Consider the following 21,719-nt stretch of genomic DNA (forward strand, 5'->3'; position numbering starts at 1 on the left):
TAAGAGATTTTTATAAAGCTTTGTTTGATTATGCTATCATATAAAAATGATACAGTACATTGATATTGTTAACAAGTTATCAGATTTTTCTTCAAAATATTCACACAGTTATAACATATTTTACTACCTTTATTGCTTACTATGGTTTTTTGTCATAAGACAGGTTACAACTAATATTAGGGCTGTTTTGGATATAATAGGTAACTTGTGCCTTGTTCTACTAATGACACTACAGAAAAAGAAAGAGATTATTGTCCCCGGAGTGAGGTGGCATAAAAGTCCAATCAATCAATCAATATAAAAATATAAACATAAATATAAATAAATGTTGTTGTTTTCCCACTGTATTTTTTATATTATCTGGAATTCTTGGAAGTGTTTTCTTCACTAATTTTTTTAAGGATGTGAGCCGGGAAGAATATAGTAGTATGTTTAGATCCTGAGAGATTTCTGTATCCTAAACTCTGAATATTTTTACTTTATTAGAAACACAAAACAGGGATTGTGGGGAAAAAGTAAGTCTGCGTTCAGAACCTGAGTGAGGAAATTTATTTAAACAAAAAGCATATTCAATTATTAAGTATTTTGTAACTTTATCCTGTCCCTTTTAATAAATCTTGTTAAAGAAACTCTGGAATAATCTTGCTATCTATGGAAGTGGAATGACTAAGAATGGATGAGTAGCGATTCTAGAAGTAAGCAGCTGGCTATCCAGAAAATCTTAATGGGAAATATTTCAAGATGAGGAATTCTTGTTAAGAGGGGACCTCATGGGGGCTAGGAAGAATTTGTTTGGAAGGTACCATGCAAACCTGATTCAAAATGCTTTGAACTAAATTGTGTGAAGAAGGAGCTGAGTCCATAAAATAATGCAAACCCGAGCCCTGGAATAAGACAGAGAAATATACAGTGTGAAGAGACCCAATAATGAGCATATAAATACAGGAGAGGATGGGTCAAGTTACATGCCCTTTAGAATTCCAGTATCTCTATAAAACGCAGAAACAACTAGAAATCTTAACTCTGAAAGGTTAACATAATTTAGTAGACATTATTGAAATTGTTGAGATAAAATGTCATGAATAGAATGTAAAAACTGAAGAATATAACATTTAAAAAGAATTAAAAACGGGAAGAGATGAGGAAGAATGGCCCTATATGGAGACCCGATATTGAGAAACAAGAATCTGAGTTAAAAACTCCTAATACAAACACTTGATTAAAATATAAGGAATGGAGCAGTAAATATATTATTATAGAAGTCTTAAAGCCAGGTAGAACATATGGATAATATCCTTGTTGATGAGACTGCAGAATGTTCATAGCTAATAATGGGAGACCACCTAGCTGGATGTCTGTTGAACAACTATCTTGGTGAGACTGTAAAGTCTCAAATATTCCTCAGTGGTCTTATTAGCTGTTTCATTCTTTTTAGAAGATAGAAAAATAAATGATACAAGTACATCCTAGTTTGAACTAAATGGGGTGGCCGGTTGAAGAAATAAAAGCACTGGGAATCTTAGGAGGAAGTGACATACCACCTTATGGAGCAGGATACTACAGAAAGAAATTGGAGCATAATTAGATGTGAGGGCAACTAATTTCATCTGGTTTTGAAAAGTATTAGGTGGGATCCGTTAGACAGAAATCCTCAAAGGAACTTTAAAAGATACTGAAAACACAATGTTCCAGTGAGATGAAAATGAGGACTGCTTAGGAAATTATAGTGAATACATCGGGAGTTTTTGACTGCTAGAAATGTATAATCAGTGGAAAATAGTTATAATAATCAAGGAAGGATACTAGTAAAATGCCTAATATTTGTAGAAAGCTGGAAAGACTAAAACACAAGAACTTACACAATGAAAGTAAAAAGAAATAATATGAGAAAAGAAGGAAAGGGAATGTTAGAACCATTATTAATAGAAGATAGAGAACAGTAAACTGGTCACAGGAAAATGGCAGGAAGACCTGACAGATAGACTACCATATACTAAGATGGGACCATCAAAGCTGTTTCTCAAAACAGGACCGCTATAAAATAGACTGCCTTGTAAAGTAGTAGACTCTTCTTCATCAGAAGCAGTGCAGTATCCTGAATGACTGGACTTGGTTTAGATTATGTTCAAAGATATTTTTTTAAAATTTTCCCATTATGCAGCTGCAGGCTATGCTGTCTTCTGACTGTCTTCCTTGAGGCATGGCCATTATTTCTCAAGGTCTTTCCCACATACCATTGGGAATGGTATTTATTTATTTTATTTATTTATTAGATTTGTATGCCGCCCATCTTCGTAGACTCGGGGCGGCTATTGTATTGTTACAACTGAAAGATTTACTTTGAGAAATATGTGCCAATATATGCCAATTGTCTATTTTATGACAATATTATAGTGTTTGATAGAGCCAAAGTCAGAAAAAATAGTAGTGTATGTTTACAGAGAAGAACTGCTAAATAAATGCTGCTAAAGCCTCAAAAGAGGAAGAAATTGCAAAATCTGTAAAGAAGGGGGATAAAACTTTCTTCAGATATATTAGTGATAGGAAGAAGAAAAACTGCAGCATCACAAAGTTTAGTACTGGGGATAATACATACATTGATGGGAATAAGGAGGTCGCTGGCCATTTGAATAGCTATTTCTGTTCAGTTTTCTCAGAAGACAGCTTACAATATAATACTATGGATGGATATAGCATTGCTTCCAGCTGTAGGGATTCAGCTCCAGTGATCTCAGAGGCCGATGTCTTAGAATAACTTGAACAATTAAAGATAAATAAGGCAATGGGTCCAGATGGCATCCACTCCGGAGTTCTTAAAGAACTCGGATCTGTGATTGCTACCCCCCTGACTGATTTGTTTAACCAATCCCTTTTAACAGGAGATGTTCCTGATGATTGGAGAATAGCCAGTGTTGTGCCTATCTAAAAGAATGATGGTAGAGAAGAAGCTGGTAACTACAGACCAGTTAGCTTGACATCAGTAATAGTTAAAATGATGGAGACTCTACTCAAAAAGAGGATAAATCAGCACCTAAAAATCAATAACTTATTGGACCCAAACTAGCAAAGCTATACTGATGGCAAATCATGTCAGACTAATCTAATTTATTTCTTTGACTATGTCACAAAGGTGTTGGATGAAGTTGGTGCCATAGATATTGCAGCTGGCTGAAGTGTAGATGTCAGAGGTTGTTGTTAATGGCGAGTATTCTGAGCAGAGACTGGTTACAAGTGGTGTGCCACAAGGGTCTGTTCTGGGTCCTATTCTTTTTAATAAGTTTGTGAGTGACATGGGGAAGGTTTGATAAGGAAGGTTGCCTATTTGCCAATGACTCTTAAGGGTGCAATAGGGTTGATATTCCTGGAGGCGTCTGTAATATGGCTTTACTAGATAAGTGGACAAAACAATGGAAACTGCAGTTTAATGTTTCTAAATGTAAAATAATGCACTTGAGGAAAAGGAATCCTCAATATTGTGTTGGCAGTTCTGTGTTAGCAAAAACTTCAGAAGAGGATTTAGGGGTAGTGATTTATGACAGTCTCAAAATGGGTGAACAGTATGGCCAGGCGGCAGGGAAAGCTAGCAGAATGCTTGGCTGCATAGCTAGAGGTATAACAAACATGAAGGGGGAAATTGTGATCCCGCTGTAAAGAGCGCTGGTGAGACCACATTCGGAATACTGTGTTCAGTTCTGGAGACTTCACCTACAAAAAGATATTGATAAAATTGAATGGGTCCAAGGACGAGCTACAAAAATGATGGAAGGTCTTAACCATAAAACTTATCAGGAAAGACTTAATGAACTCAGTCTGTATTCTGGAGGACAGAATGGAAAGTGGGGATATGATTGAAACATTTAAATATGTTAAAATGTTAAATAAGGTTCAGGAGGGAAGTGTTTTTAATAGGAAAGTGAACACAAGAACAAGGGGGCACAATCTGAGGTTAGTTGGGGGAAAGATCAGAAGCAATGTGAGAAAATATTATTTTACTGAAAGAGTAGTAGATGCTTGGAACAAACGTCCAGCAGATGTGGTTGGTAAATCCACAATAGCTGAATTTAAACATGCCCTGGATAAACATATATCCATCCTAAGATAAAATACAGGAAATAGTATAAGGGTAGACTAGATGGACCATGAGGTCTTTTTCTGCCGTCAATCTTCTATGTTTTTATGTTTCTAACTGTAGCATGAATTGTATTGTTCTTAAATTGCATTGGGCCTTCAAATATCAGGTCTTTGTGTATTTATGTGCGTATGTATATGCATACAGGTGTTTAGTAAATTTTTATTCCACATTACACTCAAAGGCACAGGGTTATATACTGCATTCCCTTCCATTTTCCTCCAACAACTGTGTGAGATAAGTGGAAGCAAGAGATAGTGAAATTATCCATTAAAATGGTTGGGAATACACTTGAATCTGAGTCTTCTCGGCCCACACCATAAAATCATACTCTATCTCTCAATGAGGTCTTAATGAGGACTGATAGGTATCACACACTTGCTGGAATTGTGCAGAGTCTGAACTTTAAGCGCTGGAACAGTTTCCTTTACAGTTCATTCTCCTTAGATTAGTAGGGGTAATGGAATTCTTGTCCCTCTGCTTCATCTTGATCACATTTCTGCCTTGCCTTGTGACACCTGCTTACCACCTTATGTTTGTCTCCTGCAGTTCTTAATCGCCCATTTTGCCCTTTGAATCCAATTTATAAATTTCTGTGTTTTGACTTAATAAATTAGATTAATAGCCTTGCCTTGTGTGAATTTTAAGATGGTTTCATTAATTAATGAAAGCCAGTGGACCAGGATATTAATGAAGCCAACCACCTTTTGAGGATCTTTTAGCATATCTGAACTTAACAATAGCTCTTTCTAATATTTTTATATTGCATTCCTCTTGCTGTAATTGTATAAAATGAAAGCATGGTGGAAGGTCTTAAGCATAAAGTGTATCAGGAAAGACTTAATGAACTCAATCTGTATAGTCTGGAGGACAGAAGGAAAAGGGGGGAATATGATCAAAACATTTAAATATGTTAAAGGGTTAAATAAGGTCCAGGAGGGAAGTGTTTTTAATAGGAAAGTGAACACAAGAACAAGGGGACACAATCTGAGGTTAGCTGGGGGAAAGATCAAAAGCAACATGAGAAAATATTATTTTACTGAAAGAGTAGTAGATCCTTAGAACAAACTTTCAGCAGACGTGGTAGATAAATCCACAGTAACTGAATTTAAACATGCCTGGGATAAACATATATCTATTCTAAGATAAAATACAGAAAATAGTATACGGGCACACTAGATGGACCATGAGGTCTTTTTCTGCCGTCAGTCTTCTATGTTTCTATATTTCTATGATCCTAGCTTTCTACTTTCATCCTTAGAATCAGAATGTTTAAATCCTGGTGGATAATATGTGTCTTTTAGAATGGCGGTCTGAGCTGGTGTTTATGATTAGGGCTAAATTTGTATGACAAGTAGATTTTTCATAGCAGAGATACATGTGTGTCATTAACTCATGCTTGTCCAAAATTTGGAAGTCTTACTTACCGTAGTTTAATCAGGTAAGTGTATTAGCCACTCCTATTTATGATTCAAAATGACAATCTCCCAAGAGAGTTGGATGGTTGGAAAGCCGCCCCGAGTCTACGGAGAGGGGCGGCATACAAATCTAATAAATTGTTGTTGTTGTTGTTGTTGTTGTTGTTGTTGTTGTTGTTATTATTATTATTATTATTATTATTATTATTGTTGTTCCAAAAAGAAATAGATTGATTTGTTGATAGGTAGGCAGACAGTATGTCTCAATAGATGTAAAGAGGAACCGATAGTTTTCATATAACTGTAGGTAGTTTTTGTATGTTCATCTACTCCTTGTTCTCTTTTGAGAACATTGTGTAAATGTACCTCAGGTACTCAGGATGTAGTCACTCTTCAAGGAAAGGTGGGGGGGGGGTATGGTTTGCATGCATGGTATCCACTCGCATACCATCTCCACAGCCTGTTCCTGAACAGGCTGCAGCCCAGTACTAAGAAAAAAGCTTAGTACTGTTAAATATATTAAAATATGTGGAAAAAAACAAATACGCTAAAATCATATAGAACTAGGGCAATGTGATTAATTTCCTGAGATATAATTATCCACAAGCAACTTATAAATGGGTTGTCAACAAGATAAGAAAATAATCCCAATGTGGAATCATGAAACACATGATGTCAGAAAGGCAAAAAAAATGATGCATTGGTCATGGCAAAGAATAGTGAAACATTGAGCCAAGATATCCAAAGTTTGATTGAAGGGTCCCAAACCAGCCATTTATAGTGCTTAAAGTTAATTTCAAGGGACAGGACATTTGATTTGTCCCAATTTATTATGAGGAATTGATTGATTGATTGATTGATTGATTGATTGATTGATTCATCGACACCCATCTCTCTCTACTAAGCAGCTCCAGGCGACTTAGAACACTAATTTTGTCTGCCCTATTCAGCAATGGCTGTTAAAAGGCCAGCCTTGAACAGGAGAGCAAAACTCTGTTGTCAGCATATAGTATATAACTACAAGCATGGATGGTAAACGATGTTGTGACCAAAATACAGCCCCGAGATTTCATTCATAGGAATAACATTTGTAAAAATTCTATATTTGCCACATCTTATTTGCAGTTGATTATTTTTGTACAAGCTTTTACAAGGAGTATTTGCTTGTTGGATATCATTGCATTGAGTTTTTTTACCAGAATTCAGGTCTAGGCATCAAAATGTTTGTGTAATGTGGATATTACATGAGTTAGCATATGTTTTCAGAAATAGCTAATAATCTAATGGATTATTTTATATAACAGTAGATATGTAAAGTCGTACTGTATTTACACTAAAGTCTTCCTCTTAAAACATACCTTTTATGTCAGTAAATAGGTAATTTGCAACAATGCATAAAAATGTATAATCTTTCAAGCAAAATGGTTTAGTAAAATGCCATTAACAACTGGGGAATTCAAAAATTGATTTATCTTTATATAAATAATGGCTACATCCACAAACTGATTTATAAATTAATTGCTGACTTAGTAGGATAAAGCACTTCCTCTGTTGATAAGATTGATGTTATCTGTGTAAGTCCTTGCTCTAGTCCTCACCTCTTATTTAGTTTATCACAGATGGAGTTTTAATTTGCTCATCATATTAACTCTGATTAATAACTAAGCATACTTTCTTTTTTACATCAACAGTGTGCCGTTAATGAGTGGAACTGGGATTGGTCAGATATGCTGCCAAGTTATTTGGGACAAAATAGAATCAACTTTGGGACACTAATAGCACACAGGTATTAAAATTATGGAAGGGGAAGGTTGTTGTAGAGTTTGGTAAGCTTTGTGTCATTTGATAAAATGTGAAATGATAAAATGTGAAACAATATAAAAGTCATTTTAACTAATGGACCAAAGGTATAAATATAAAGATCTGTTTCAACACCGACGTTCATTGCATCTATTTCATTATCTTCCTTTTTGAAAAGATACTTTTGGAAACGGGAGGTGCTATCTTAGGTGGGATATATTGTGGGAATGCTTTAAAATCCATAGACTCTAATAGCCTTTCCTTATATGTGAAATTGCCTTTCAAATGCAATAAATAAGCAAATAATTAAATAAATAAGCAAGTAAGCAACTAAAATTAAATAAATAAGTAAATAAAACAAACAAACAAATAAATAAATAAATTGCAGCTTAGAAGAAGGATTTGTGTGATACGGCAAAGAGGCCACATCGAAAGTTTATATTAATTGCATTATAAATGGTGAGAAAATTATGAAAAGTAGGGGACATGTGCATTATTTTCTTAAAGATATTACTTTTTTAATGATTTTATTGTCATTAATATTCACTTAATGAAAAGATGGCAGATTAATCATGTCTCTACAGAATTTCTATCATAACAGATGACCATATACTATAGCTGATTTGCTGTACAGCATGTTAAATAATAGTAATGAATAATAAAAGGAGTGGTATTAGTGATCCCCCCCTTCCTATGCAGTATAGAAATAGAAAAGTGTGGCCCTCACAAAGTCTCTTGTACAAGAAAAGCACAGCAAATTTCTCATAATAATAAGCTCCTAATAAATTATGCTATTTGCAGATAAAAGAAAACTCTGATGTGTAGCTCTGAAAGAACATTAGAGACGACAATAAGAAATGAAAAATTTTAAATTACTATGCAACATAGAAGAGTTGAAAATGATTTTATTTGAGAATTATTGAAGTATCAGTTTGATTTGATATACAGATACTCTTCGATGTACAACCACAACATAGTCCAAGTGAGACAGCTGTTAAGTGAGCTTTGCTCCATTTTACAACCTTTGTTGCCACATTTGTTAAGTGAATCACTGCAGTTGTTAAGTTAGGAACATGGTTGTTAAGTGAATCTAGCTTCCCCATTGACTTTGCTTGTCAGAAGGTTGCCAGAGGAGGTCACATGACCCCGGGACACTACAACCCTCATAAATACAAGCCATTTCACAAGCGGCATTTGACATTTTGATCACAATGTATGAGCCAGGGTGGCGCAGCAGGTAGAGTGCTGTACTGCAGGCCACTGAAGCTGACTTGTAGATCTGAAGGTCAGCGGTTCAAATCTCATCACCGGCTCAAGGTTGACTCAACCTTCCATCCTTCCGAGGTGGGTAAAATGAGGACCCGGATTGTGGGGGCAATAGCCTAGCTCTGTTACAAAAAGTGCTATTGCTAACATGTTGTAAGCCGCCCTGAGTCTAAGGAGAAGGGCGGCATAAAAATTGAATAAATAAAATAAATAAATAAACATTACCACAGAGATGCCACAACAGTCATAAGTATGAAAAACAGCCATAAGTCACTTTTTTCAGTGCTACTGTAACTTTGAATGGTCACTAAATGAACTTTGTAACTCGGGGATTACCCATACATTTTCAGTTGTAAAAAAATAACATAACTGACTAGATAATTTTTACTGTTCTGGAGTAGCAATGCTATTAAACCCTTAGTTCTAATGATGATTGTTTAAAAAAACGTATGGCCTGCATTTGGAAAACCTGTTTCCTTGCAGAATATACTTGTGATAGGTATATGTTAGTACAAAGTTGCAATATTTCTTCATAGATCACTAGGTACATAGTTATATATTGCACCCAGCCATCTGTAAAATGTTAATTGTACATGTTTAATATACAGTAGTATTATTATTCCTGTTTGTAATGATCACAGAACAAGACAAGCAATGGGATGCAATGGGGTAGGATAGACAATAGAATAGAATAGAATTCTTTAATGGCCAAGTGTGATTGGATACACAAGAAATTTGTCTCCGGTGCATAAATTCATAGTGTACATATAGATAGCAAGTCATAGGTCATAATGCCTATACATACATATCTATACATAGCTATGTATAGAGAAGATGTTAATATATTTATAGTATTGCTGATTTTCTCTAGCAGCATGCTTCAAAAATTTCTTATGATAGTATACATAATAATTTGAACAATTTTCCAAAATGTATTAAACAATGTTTTTGGCACTAAAGGCATCTGCATTTAATCATTCAGTATAGAAAAGAAATACAGTCTAGCTCTACTTCTTTTATCCTTTTTATAAATATTATCCTTAACAAATGATGAAGTTGTGCTATAAAAAGACTCAACTGTCATAATATTCCCTGTTTGAATGTCTCATCTATTAATAGTTAAATTCTCTCATACTTTTTTTAAAAAAATTAGAGCCTATTTGAAACTGAATGTTAGCCCCAACAACAGCCTTTCCTTTCTGTTCTATTGATTCCTTCTCTTCTAAATCTGTGATAAGGTAGTGATTGTGTATATATGGGGCATACAATTGTGACAGCAATATTTCTTTGGAAACCTAAATTGAAACCAGTTTCTTAGCATGTTGTATGCTACAGTAGAAACATGTCAAATATAAGATGTCTTGTCTATGTTCCTTAAAGCATATAAACACATACATACATAGATAAATACATACATATATGTTTTCAAGGACTCCCATAATCTTATTTATAATTTTTGAGATAGAAGTGAAAGACTAATTTAGGTTTATATAGGAGAGTATTGCCTGTAAATGCTTGAGATAATATGATTAGTAACTCTTTATAGCTATATTCTCTTTTACAAAGGATAGTTATATTGATAGAGCTCTTAAACTGTTCTGACTTTTAGGAATGCGATAGTTCATCTCCAAAATGATCTATCCCCAACCTGTCTCTTCAGAACTTTTAATAGTGCATTCAACCCTGACAAGATGGAGTGGCTGTGGGTTTTGCCTCCCAAGGACAATTCCATCTGTCCGTCCATTACCCTGGAGGGGGAGAATTATTGACCCCCTCAGAGAGGGTCCACAACTTGGGTGTCCTCCTCGATCCACAGCTAACATTAGAGTACCATCTTTCACCTGTGGCGAGGAGGGTGTTTGCCCAGGTTCGCCTAGTGCACCAACTGCAGCCCTACTTGGACAGGGAGTCACTGCTCTCAGTCACTCATTCCATCATCGCCTCGAGGTTCGACTACTGCAATGCTCTCTACATGGGGCTACCCTTGAAAAGTGTTCGGAAACTTCAGATTGTGCAGAATGCGGCCGCAAGAGCAATCATGGGCTTTCCCAGATATGCCCATGTTACACCAACACTCTGCGGCTTGTACTGGCTGCTGATCAGTTTCCGGTCACAATTCAAAGTGTTGGTTATGACCTAAAAAGCCCTACATGGCATTGGACAAGAATATCTTCGGGACCGTCTTCTGCCGCACGAATCCCAGTGACCGATTAGGTCCCACAGAGTTACCCTTCTCCGGGTCCTGTCGACTAAACAATGCTGTCTGGCGGGACCCAGGCCCTCTGGAATCGACTCCAGAGGAGTCAACTCCCCCCAGGGATTAGGACTGCCCCCAACCTCCTTGCCCTTCGAAAGCTCCTGAAGACCCACCTTTGTCGCCAGGCATGGGGAAATTGATATACCCCAAGCTTTTATGATTATAATAATAATTTATTAGATTTTATAATAAGGGTTTTAAATTGTTTTTAACATTAGATTTGTACATGGTATATTGTTGTTGTGAGCTGCCCCGAGTCCTCAGAGAGGGGCGGCATACAAATCTAATAAATTATTATTATTATTATTATTATTATTATTATTATTATTATTATTATTATTAATTGTCTTTATAATCAAATCTGTACAGCATGCTGCTGGTTGTCTTGCTTTCTCTTTCCCTCTACATTTCCCAGTACAGTATTACTGATTTCTCAAGAGAGGAAAGTCTTCAGATAATGACTTCAAAATATGGAAATTTCAACCTGGTCCTTTTTGTCTTATTTACTAATCTATTTGTTTTCTTGGTTGTGCATAGTGTTCTGAGGTACTGTATCTTCTTCAACACCAATAATTAAAAGGATCAAATAACTTTTCTTTCTGGTTCATTTAGATTTATATCGACTATCAAGGATTGAGAAGTTGTTATATTGTTCATTCATAAAATTAAGTCAGTTTGAACTAATGCTGGTGCTACATTTGTGTCTTCTAGTGTTAAAACTAAACAAGCAACATCCCATGTTTTGACTAAGACTAATTACTTTACAGGGTGCTCTTATTGAAGAAAACAAAATTATTTTGTGTTTCAGCATTCTATAATCTCATTTCATAATTAAAGTTGAATAACAACATAGTTTTCTACTAATTTTTGGCAAAAATAATTTATCTATCTTGGCTGCATCTTATTTTGTATAATATGGAGAAAAAATTGCTTTCTTCTTAAGCATTTTTTTTAATTATAGCCCATTTTTCTTTCTTCCAAAGAGGATTTTTTTTGTCTTAATGAATGAATGAATGCAATTATTTTCAGGACATTGAGCCAATTATAATTGCCTTCACACTTCAGATCATATTTTCTTAAGAAAAAATAGTTTGAAGACTACAGACAGTTCTATAAAAGAAGAAAGTTTATCTAGTTAGCCCAAAGCATTGATATTTTGGCTCATTGAGTAGTTATCTTTATTGCCTATGTATTTCTTTTGGTTTAAGCCAGTTGTTCTCTAAGGAGCGATTAAAAATCTTGTGATATTTATAGTGTTCTGATTTGTCAAGTTGGCACTTACTTCATCGTTTCGATGTATTATTAATTGTCAGAGATATTTGAAAAAAAATAAAATTACAAGTTCTTCGGTATAATGGCAGCACATGGAAAGATTTCTTTTGAATCATGTAGCAAATTCTTGTTAAATAGAAAGGCCTGTGTTAGACCTCCAGATTGTGAAGAGAGCATAGCGTCACTCCAAAGGTTTGCAGCATATATCTCTGAGAGAAGCTTTTTAAATGAATCTTTAGGTTGACAGTTATGATACAACTGTATTCCCTTTTCTTCCATTCTTTTTGTTTAATTTTACATCCTTTTTGATTTGTCTAAAAAATATAACATATTTTCATTTGCTTTAACCAGGTGTGGGATTTTTTTGTACAGACGTTAGCACGGTAGGATTGCAGTTGAAAGTGAATGAATCAGTGAAGCTTGGAAAGGCCATGGCCCTTCTTCAGATGGTAGCGATAAGTTGAAAGACTCATTAATCAACAGCAGAGTCACAGGTGTGGTGGCTTTCCTAGAATCTGCCAGCAGACTGTGAAAGTCATATCTTCCATACAATGCTGTCAAAACGGGATTGCAAACACTTGTGCCTTTTTCTCTTTCAACTTGAAAAATGCTTTTGTTTAAGTAAAGGAAATAAGCATTTGCACTAATTTTTAAAAACTGGATCTATTTTTATCTCTAAGGACTGTAGTAATAAAATGTGACCACATCGATTTATTTGCACACTAGCTTTGCTGTGTAACTGGTTATTGTTTTATAATCCTGAAAGGATCCAGTTGGCTTACAATAATAATTTGTAATTATTAATTACAAGCTTCATTTATGATGTTAATGAAAATTTAATGTTAGTTAAAATCTAAGCATCAGGAAATTAATTTCCATCCAAAGACTGGTTTTAATATAAGAGCTGGTATTGAAAATGTTAGGAATATGATATGCCAGCCATGTTAAAATGTTGTATACAGAAAGAACATTTTTAAAAAATCATATTTATAAGTTTACCTCTTATTGAAGAGGAGAGTTTTTTGGGGGTCAAACTAGCATATTTTTCTCTCCTAAAAACAGCCTGCTCTGTTTACTATAGCAGAAAAATTTACTTTTTCATGCTTTTTGTTGTATCAGAGCTATTGTTATTAATATGGTAAGGAGTAAAATTGTCTTTTTCTGACCTTTATTTTTTATAGTTCTTGTTATTCTTTAATTTAGTAATTGCAGCCTTTTAAGAAAATTCACAGTAAAGTATCATGAATATGTGCGTATTAATTGTACTAATAAAGAACTTTTTAACCACCTGTAAAAAACTAAATCTTTGTCAGTGAGGTTTTAATAAAATTAGCAGTAAAATGATATAATTACTTCTGAAATAATTGTATAGGTTATTCAGTGCTACATTTGATTAAAAAATGAAGTCACTTCTATGCATAAAGCCAAATCTCAGTAAATGCTATATTGAATTCAATAACTTCTTATTGTTAATGAAGTACAATGAATTCTTTTTGTATGCAGAGGAGCAGAATCACCTTAATCAAATTTTCTTATCATCAGCCCCATTTTAAATAGCTAATGTAATACTATTCCACTTGTGGTTTTATTTTCTTTCTTTTTTTTTACTTCCCGCTATCTCCTTTTTTTGATCAAAAAAGATATAATTGAAGACAGTTCTTTTCTTATGACTTATCCTGTATAAATACCCCAATTTTTACAGGATATTTTAAATTAGCATAAGAGACTAAAGCAAACAAAAGCATATGTAATTTTTTCCTTAATTTGTAAGTTTCAATTTCTTGTATACTGCTATAATAACTTTTTAAACATCTCAGATCACTAGGGCACAATGTAAATTGTGAATGCAAAATGCCAGTGTCAGTCAAAGCATATAAGATAGACTTTTAAGCATCTACCAGATATTTCAGAATCTAAAATGTCGGCAGTCAGGAATTCTAATAATTTGAACCTTTTTGGATGGATGGATTGATTGATTGATTGACAGATAAAGTCTTATACTAATTCTTCATCCCCAAGAGCTCTGACCTTCTAAAGTAGATGACACAATTAGGTAAGAATACTAGAAAGAAAAACATTTGGGGGTTTGCTCTTCATGCAGCGGCATGAATAAATTACAAAGTAGCTACATATTTCTTTTGGTTAAATTCACTGGAAGTTACTTGAAAACCATTCCAATAGTTTATTCCATATCTAAGAAGGTTGTGTTGTGCATGATAATCAAAGGCAAGTTAGACCAATAAATGAAACCTTGTTACCTATTTAGGTCACCAAAGTTTATGATTACAGCAGAAACGTGTCTTTATACTTTTTTTTATTTTTAGCCCCAAGCATTTATTATCTAAGAATTCCAGTAATAGTCAGCAAGGTATATCTCTTATTCTGCCTTGTATGACCTATGCACACATCTCTTTGCTTGAAGCCTGAAAAATATTATGTTACTTCACACACTCACAGATAGTTCCTTTTTATTTTATTTGTTTTATTTTTTGTTTGTTCGTTTTGTCAAGTACATATTGATGGTATACAGAGATATAATAATATTTATATAGATGATACTAATAAAAGAGAAACATTAGGACAGGGGACGCAAGGCACTCTGGTGCACTTATGGTCATGTCTCTCTCCCAGTCAATCAGCCAGTGCTTCTTGATTGACTGGAATCTGGCCCCTTGAACTGAGAACAGAAAGAGGCAGGGGAGGGGAGGAGCTGGAGGAAAAAGGCCTATTGATGGAAAAAAGGACTCCAATGGAGTAGGTAAGCAGAGGGTCACACTGTTAAGGCCGTGGACACCTTAGGAAAGAGAAATTGTAGTTCCTAGAGAGAACTGCTACATCCTGGGCTCTGGACTGCATTCCACCTGCCATAGGAAGCAATAATCTTAAACCAGTGGTAGAATTCAGGAGTGACTGCATTGCTAATTCAGTTGCAATTTCCTGATTTATCACCTCTGGCTAGAGAGATGAGCCCCATAAGTATCTCACCAAGTCTGCAGAGGAAGCGCCCAGGAGGAAGTCAGTAGGATTGACCGGTTGACCATGAAACACTTTCTCTGACTTATTGTGTCTTCTAACTTAGAACTCTAACACAAGCTTTGAGCCTATGCATTGGTTGCCACTTAACCACTGACCAGTAGATAGGGAGGGATTGTGCCTGTTAGGTTCTTTAGCATTAGAGACATCAAGACATTATCTAACATAAAGTGTAATTTCTTACTGTATTAATTATAGTCATTGTATAGTTATGAAACCTTGTTACCTATTTAGGTCACCAAAGTTTATGATTACAGCAGAACCATATCTTCATCCTTTTTTTTATTTTTAGCCCCAAGCATGTATTATCTAAGAGTTCCAGTAATAGTCAGCAAGATATATCTCTTATTCTGCCTCTTATGACCCATGCACACATCTCTAAGACTTTTGCTTGAAACCTGAAAAATATCATTTTACCGCTCTTATTTGATTTGCTATCCAAATAATTCCTTTTTCTAGAATTTGGCTTTGGAACTGGATGCAACATTCATATAATTCTTTATTTTTGTAGAAGATGACCAGGCGGTGAGGGATTAAATGTGTCACCAATCATGAGACCATTCACACCCACAGGAGATCTAAGTCCACCCCATCTTGAATTCCTTCTATTCTTATCTCCCACTAACTTCACTTGGCTGTTAGTAGATTCTTGTAGAGAGTTCAAGCTTACAATAAATATTTATGTACATTTGAACTATCTGGATTTTCATTTTTCCTAGCACTTGACATGTTTCCTGTTTATTCTAACAGGATAGATGTGAGATTCAAGTCCAGAATCTCACATTCTTTTTCTAATTACTTGATTGCTTCATCATCTGTAAAAAAAAGTCTATTTTGAATTGCCTTTTGCCCAAAACGCGTTCCTCCAGAACAGATAGTTCAATTTTATAAACTACAGTGGTACCTCTACTTACGAACTTAATTCGTTCCATGACCAGGTTCATAAATAGAAAAGTTCATAAGAAGAGGCAATTTTCCCCATAGGAATCAATGTAAAAGCAAATAATGAGTGCAAACCAAAGTCACCCCTTTTGCCTTGTGCCGCTGAGAATCCCCGCCTCCATTCTTCTGCTGCTGGGATTCCCCTGAGTCTTCCCTCGCTGGGAATTCCCGACTCCAGACACCCAAAGCGCCCGTTCTTGTGCTGCTGGGATTCCCCTGAGCCTGAGGTTCGGAAGTAGAGGCAACAAAATCTTATACACCGGGTTCGTATCTCAAAAAGTTTGTCAGTAGAGGCATTCGTAAGTAGAGTTACCGCTACATATGGCTTCAATACTAAATCTTAAAGAAGCTTTTTAGTCCTCTGTTACTCTGTCTTTAACTAAGATGCATGGCTTCACTTGAAATTTGACTCTAAATTGAACATTCTAGAACCGGTTCATAAATCTTTTCTAGTTTGAGAGCCATACTTTTGGAAACTTTCCAAGAGTTTGTACTTGAATGTGGTAAAAACTACATCAAACTGAAAAAGTTTTGGAAAGTTTTGTGATGAAGATCTTATGTAACTTTGATGTCCAAACAGTCAGGAATCTTGTTCCGAACAAGAAAAGAGCCATAACGAGAGCCAGTTTGGTGTTTTGGTTAAGTCACCAAGCTAGAAAGCAAACGGCTGGGAAGAGGATATCTGAAAAGAATATACCAATACTGGAAAAAACAACATCCAGAATCAGAAATCAGAGAACAGAACTAACAGATCAATGTTGATTGGTAATATAAAATATTCACACAAGAAGAATTGGAAGAACTGTAAATCTATCCATGGCAAAGAAATCAAAGCCTTGCCAAAAATAGCTTAAGGCAAACCAGAGAGTTGGCAGCGGAGGAAACCAGCATATCTATTAAATCATTTTCATTTTCAAACCAGGCATCAACTTCTCTGCTCTCTCAGAAAGAACAAACCCATTTAATTAAAAAAGAAGAATTGAGCATATTGAACAGTTTCAAAACAACAGAATAAGCTTGCTTACACTGAAGCTTGTGTCAAAGAAACAGCTAGCATAAGTATTAAAGATGCTAGTACTGTACATATAATCCTCAACTTATGACTAGAATTTAACTCGTTGAAAAAATTCTATAGTTCTGCTCATTAACACTGAGTTGCCATGAGAAGATAACAAAAGTGTTCTAGCCTTGTTCTATCCTGTCTAATGACATTGTTTTCTTAATATGAAATGTTGGAAACACAGTATAATGAGTTTTTGTGCCATTAGACTCAACCCATTATCCACAATCAAGTAATGTATTAATGTATGAAAATAAAACTTATTTAGTGTATTTGAAAATAGAACTTCAATAACTCAACAGATGTGTTCTGGTATAACTTGATTTCCCTTTCTATTTTAAGGTTCTTAAAGTTTAAAAACATTCTTTTAAGGTTTATTTTTTGTTGCTATGTGTAATAGTGAAATAATATCCTTTTAAAAGATTTTTTTGTATCAATTACTGTAATCAGATAAATTCTCTGTGTTTAATATTTAAGAAGATTCTGAATTAAATCCAAAATTCTTAAATTAGACATAATGTTTAATATACTCATAGTGTGTTAGAGACAAATGTATTCTATCAGGCAAAATATATGAAAATTGTTGATGGTACATGAAATTATACAAACATAATTATATTTAACATCACTGAAACTTTATCTCAAATATTTTGGCTGAGAAACATGTTGACACACGTCATATTTTTTAAAATGCCCTTCTATTTTTCCAAAGGTTCTTAGCTGCTAGTGCCTTTACCACTATCAAAGTAGAATGTGATGTATAAAAGATGTATGAATATCCTAAGATTCAAGATCTACGTATTATTCAAAAATTGTTAATAACAAAATGGTGCTATTAGAAATTAAGACAATAATTTGAACATTTTATTTTCATTCTTTAACATTGGTACTGATTGTTTTGACTGATTTTTTTATACTTTTAAATGTGTGGAAACATTTCATGAAGATCTTTTTTATATTTAAATATACAGGCTTTCTGTCCAGCAAGTGCCTCATTGTCGTAATGTCACTACATCTCAAGATCTGACCTTTGCACCATAAGGATTCATGATAGTCCATGTTTTTTTTACAAGCTAGATTGCTTTTGTCCTCCCGCTAGGGGGTATCAAAGCCTTTTGGAGAGCAAATTTCAAGTACTGATTGATTTGCAAAAACAAAAGTAATTTTTTGCATATATTTTGCACCGCCAGATGTCGCAAAGGCTTCATTCATTAAATGTTTTTAATCCAAAATATGGCACTACTAATTTAGTGTTTAAAGGGCCATAACAGGTCAGTAGATTGTCCTTCAAATATTTGATTTGCACATCACAAATATGTCAGCATGAGAAGATAACCACAAGTCTAACCTAGATGTTACTAGCATTAAATGACTGTTACAACTATTTTAATTAATATAATCTTTTTAGTTGGAACTATTGTGTCCCAATTTCTCCTATCTCTATCCAAGAGAAAATCCTTTCTAGGTTGAGGTATGACCAAAATATGTAACATTTTAAAAAGAAAATCTAGAATAATGAGGCATAATGTAAAATGTATTTCAACTGAAATTATTTATCTGAGTACTAGTTGGCACTTCAACCTCTAAAATTGAGAAAACAAGAATTTGATCCTTCATTAAGTTTAACAAAATGAGAAAGGGAGAAGAAATTGAAAGAAAGCAGGATGTTTTTCAACATGTCTGCAAAATAAATGAGAGGCCTGTCAAAAAATTGAGCTAAACTAGTATCTTTTAAAAGATGAATTAACATAAGTATATCATTTAGATTATTGATCATATGCGATGTCTTTCTGTTCAGAATATCACACCCTTTAAATTGCAAAATCTAGTTTTATTACGTTGTATTTGGGGTGAGTTTAGTAGGAACTAAAGAAATGACAAAAACCATATTCCACCTAACCAGATTTTACAGAATTTGAAAGATCAATGGATAATTTTGCTGTTCAGTTTTGTTAATCAAAATTATTTGATTCTTGTTATTTATATCAATTTTATATGCACAAAGAGTTTCTTATGGAAAATAACATATGTTCAAACTCACTTTTTTCTATCCAGTTATATTTCAGATTACATAAACAATTATCCTCTACTTTCCACCAATTCATCAAATTAGCCTAGATATTAATTTAATAGAACTAAAATTGTATTGCTGGTTTTCTCAGGGGATTTGCATGGATGAGTGCACATTGTGATTGTACTTTCCCATATTGCATCTATGTATCTGTGCAATAGATAAAGAGATAGCTAGGGGCTATCTAATAGATAGCTACTGACAAGTTTGGAAATCTTAACAATAACATTTTAAAATTTATCTACCATTGTCATTTTCCTTTTTTTTAATAAAATGTTTTTTTTTTTAATGTTTTGTACAGACCATTGCCTGATCTGAAATTTGCAAACTTTTGCACTCAAGGAAAGCAGTATTTTTTTTAACCAAAGGTCTTAAAATTTTATTATTTCATTCTTGATTTTTGTTTACTATACTTGGGGAAATGGTATAAAGCCATTTTCAGATGTCATTTTAATAATTGATTATGATACATTTACATTCTTTATAATTACACAGTGCAGATAAATGATTATAATAATATAATAGAGAATGAAATAGATATAAATTTATTTTTAAATCATATTAAAATATTTAGATGTATTCTAAAATATTACTTATTATGATAGTAATTCTCGAGATTTTTTAAAAGGTTAAATCTAAAGGTGTTTCACTAAATCTTGAAAATGTTTTTATTATAATTTTATGCCAATAAGAATTCATATCAAAACACTTTATGTTGGTGATGACCAGGACATGCACCTAAATACACAAAATTCATTAGTATAAAATAATCCAAAACCTAAGAATAATAAAACAAATAAAAGAAAATTAGAGAAGTTTCTTTTTACCAATGAAAAGTCAGGAATGTTTGTCTGCTACAGGCCACTGTACAGACTTTATCTACCTTTAAATAAATAAACACATGCACACCCACACAAACACATGTGCGTATTTATGAATAATTAGTTGACAAGCAAAAAAGTAAAGAACACAGTATATCTTTTCAGATAGGAGGGCATCTTCTGTTCATTTACTGATAACCTGGGCTAAATTCAAAGTGTAGAGATCTGTTCTTATAATTTTGCAAGAGTTGTTTATAATACCTTGTGTAATAGGAATGTTTAATAAACAGCCACAGAATATAAATATCTGAGGCACTTCCTACTAGGCTTCTAAGGAATTAATATATATAGGTATATATTAGCATTTACTTGGCATCTTGCATTTACCACATCATATTCAAATCTAATATATAAGAATATGTTGGAATATTGATTTACATACATAATTTATGATAGAATTTTTAAAAAACTATAGAAAACATATAAGTAAGGGTAAATATAATACAGAGATACACAGAATTTCTAGCCTATAAGTTGATGTTTTTGTTATTTTTGAATAATTGTTTACAGTAGTAGGTAATTGCTATATAAATAATATACAAAACATTTTGTCAATAAATGAAATTTTCTGGATTAGATCCAGAGTTACATAAACCTGAATTCTCAGATGAATGTGGGAAAGTTGCAGTAATTTCAGCCAATTATCTGTGTAACTACTTTGTCCTCCAAAATCTGCCCTCTGAGGTCAGTTGGGCCTCTACATCAGATAGAAGTGTCTACAATTAGGGAGGGGTTGGAGAAAGAAAAAGGACTGCCCAAAATTATTCCCATTTCTTCCACTGAGTATTTTTGCTGCATCCAACTTTTTTTTTTTGAATTTGTATCGGGGAGATGATTTGGACCCCCAAATTATTTTTATATTTATCAATACATTTATTTAAAAGCATTGTTTATTTATAGCCCTTCTATACAGATTTGATTAGTCATCGCTACATCTGGCTGGGAATACATATGAGAGGAAAACTGAGATACATTGGATTGGGTAGGCAATATTATAACATTAGAAAAGTGAATACTTTCTGAAAACCATGTACGGTTCTACCTTTTAAACCGTTCCATGTATTTCTTTTAAAAGAGGATATACTCATGTTACAAAAACACTGGACTATATTTGGATTTGGGTTCTGCATTTGTTCTATATTTGATCCTCTCTCTCTCTCTCTCTCTCTCCCCCTTCCTCTCTCCCTTTCTCTCCTCTGTTTGTGCATGTGTGTGGGTATAGTTACACACTGAAATTCATGATCTCTCATGATATGCTAGGGCAAAAAAAATGAATCAATTTCAATAAATTAATAGGGATGAAAATCCCAGTCCATCCTTCTTTTCAGAGGTTCACATGCATTGTAATGAAATGCATTAGGAGTTTTGTTCACTTGAAATCCAAATGAGACCCATTTTGGCTCACACCCTTGACAATCTCTTTTATAAGCACTGCTGTCTCTTGTTCATGTGTGGGCCTAGTAAAAAGGTTTCTTTGTAAGATGCACAGAGACAATATAATGCCACGAAAGACGAAGATGTCAAAACACAAAGTTGGAGGCAATCTAACCAATGCCTCCCAATTTTTGTCTTTGAAAGCTCTCTTCATTA

The 21,719-nt window shown here is 34.0% G+C and overlaps 1 protein-coding gene across 7 annotated transcripts in view; it reads left to right on the forward strand.

Annotated features, from left to right (window-relative positions):
• KIAA0825 (KIAA0825 ortholog) overlaps positions 1-21,719 on the forward strand; it is a 187,923-nt gene that overhangs the window by 86,049 nt on the left and 80,155 nt on the right. For 4 of the 7 annotated variants that reach the window (XM_070743021.1, XM_070743020.1, XM_070743017.1 and 1 more), the window contains one exon: positions 7,239-7,333. In XM_070743021.1, the coding sequence (XP_070599122.1) occupies positions 7,239-7,333 (95 nt within the window). Of the gene's footprint in view, positions 1-7,238; positions 7,334-12,493; positions 13,441-15,686; positions 15,866-21,719 lie in introns of those variants that run through there. The other 3 variants (XM_070743022.1, XM_070743016.1, XM_070743019.1) reach the window with 2 other exon arrangements.

This window comes from Erythrolamprus reginae, chromosome 2 (genome assembly GCF_031021105.1).
Source record: "Erythrolamprus reginae isolate rEryReg1 chromosome 2, rEryReg1.hap1, whole genome shotgun sequence".
Lineage (NCBI taxonomy): Eukaryota > Metazoa > Chordata > Lepidosauria > Squamata > Dipsadidae > Erythrolamprus > Erythrolamprus reginae.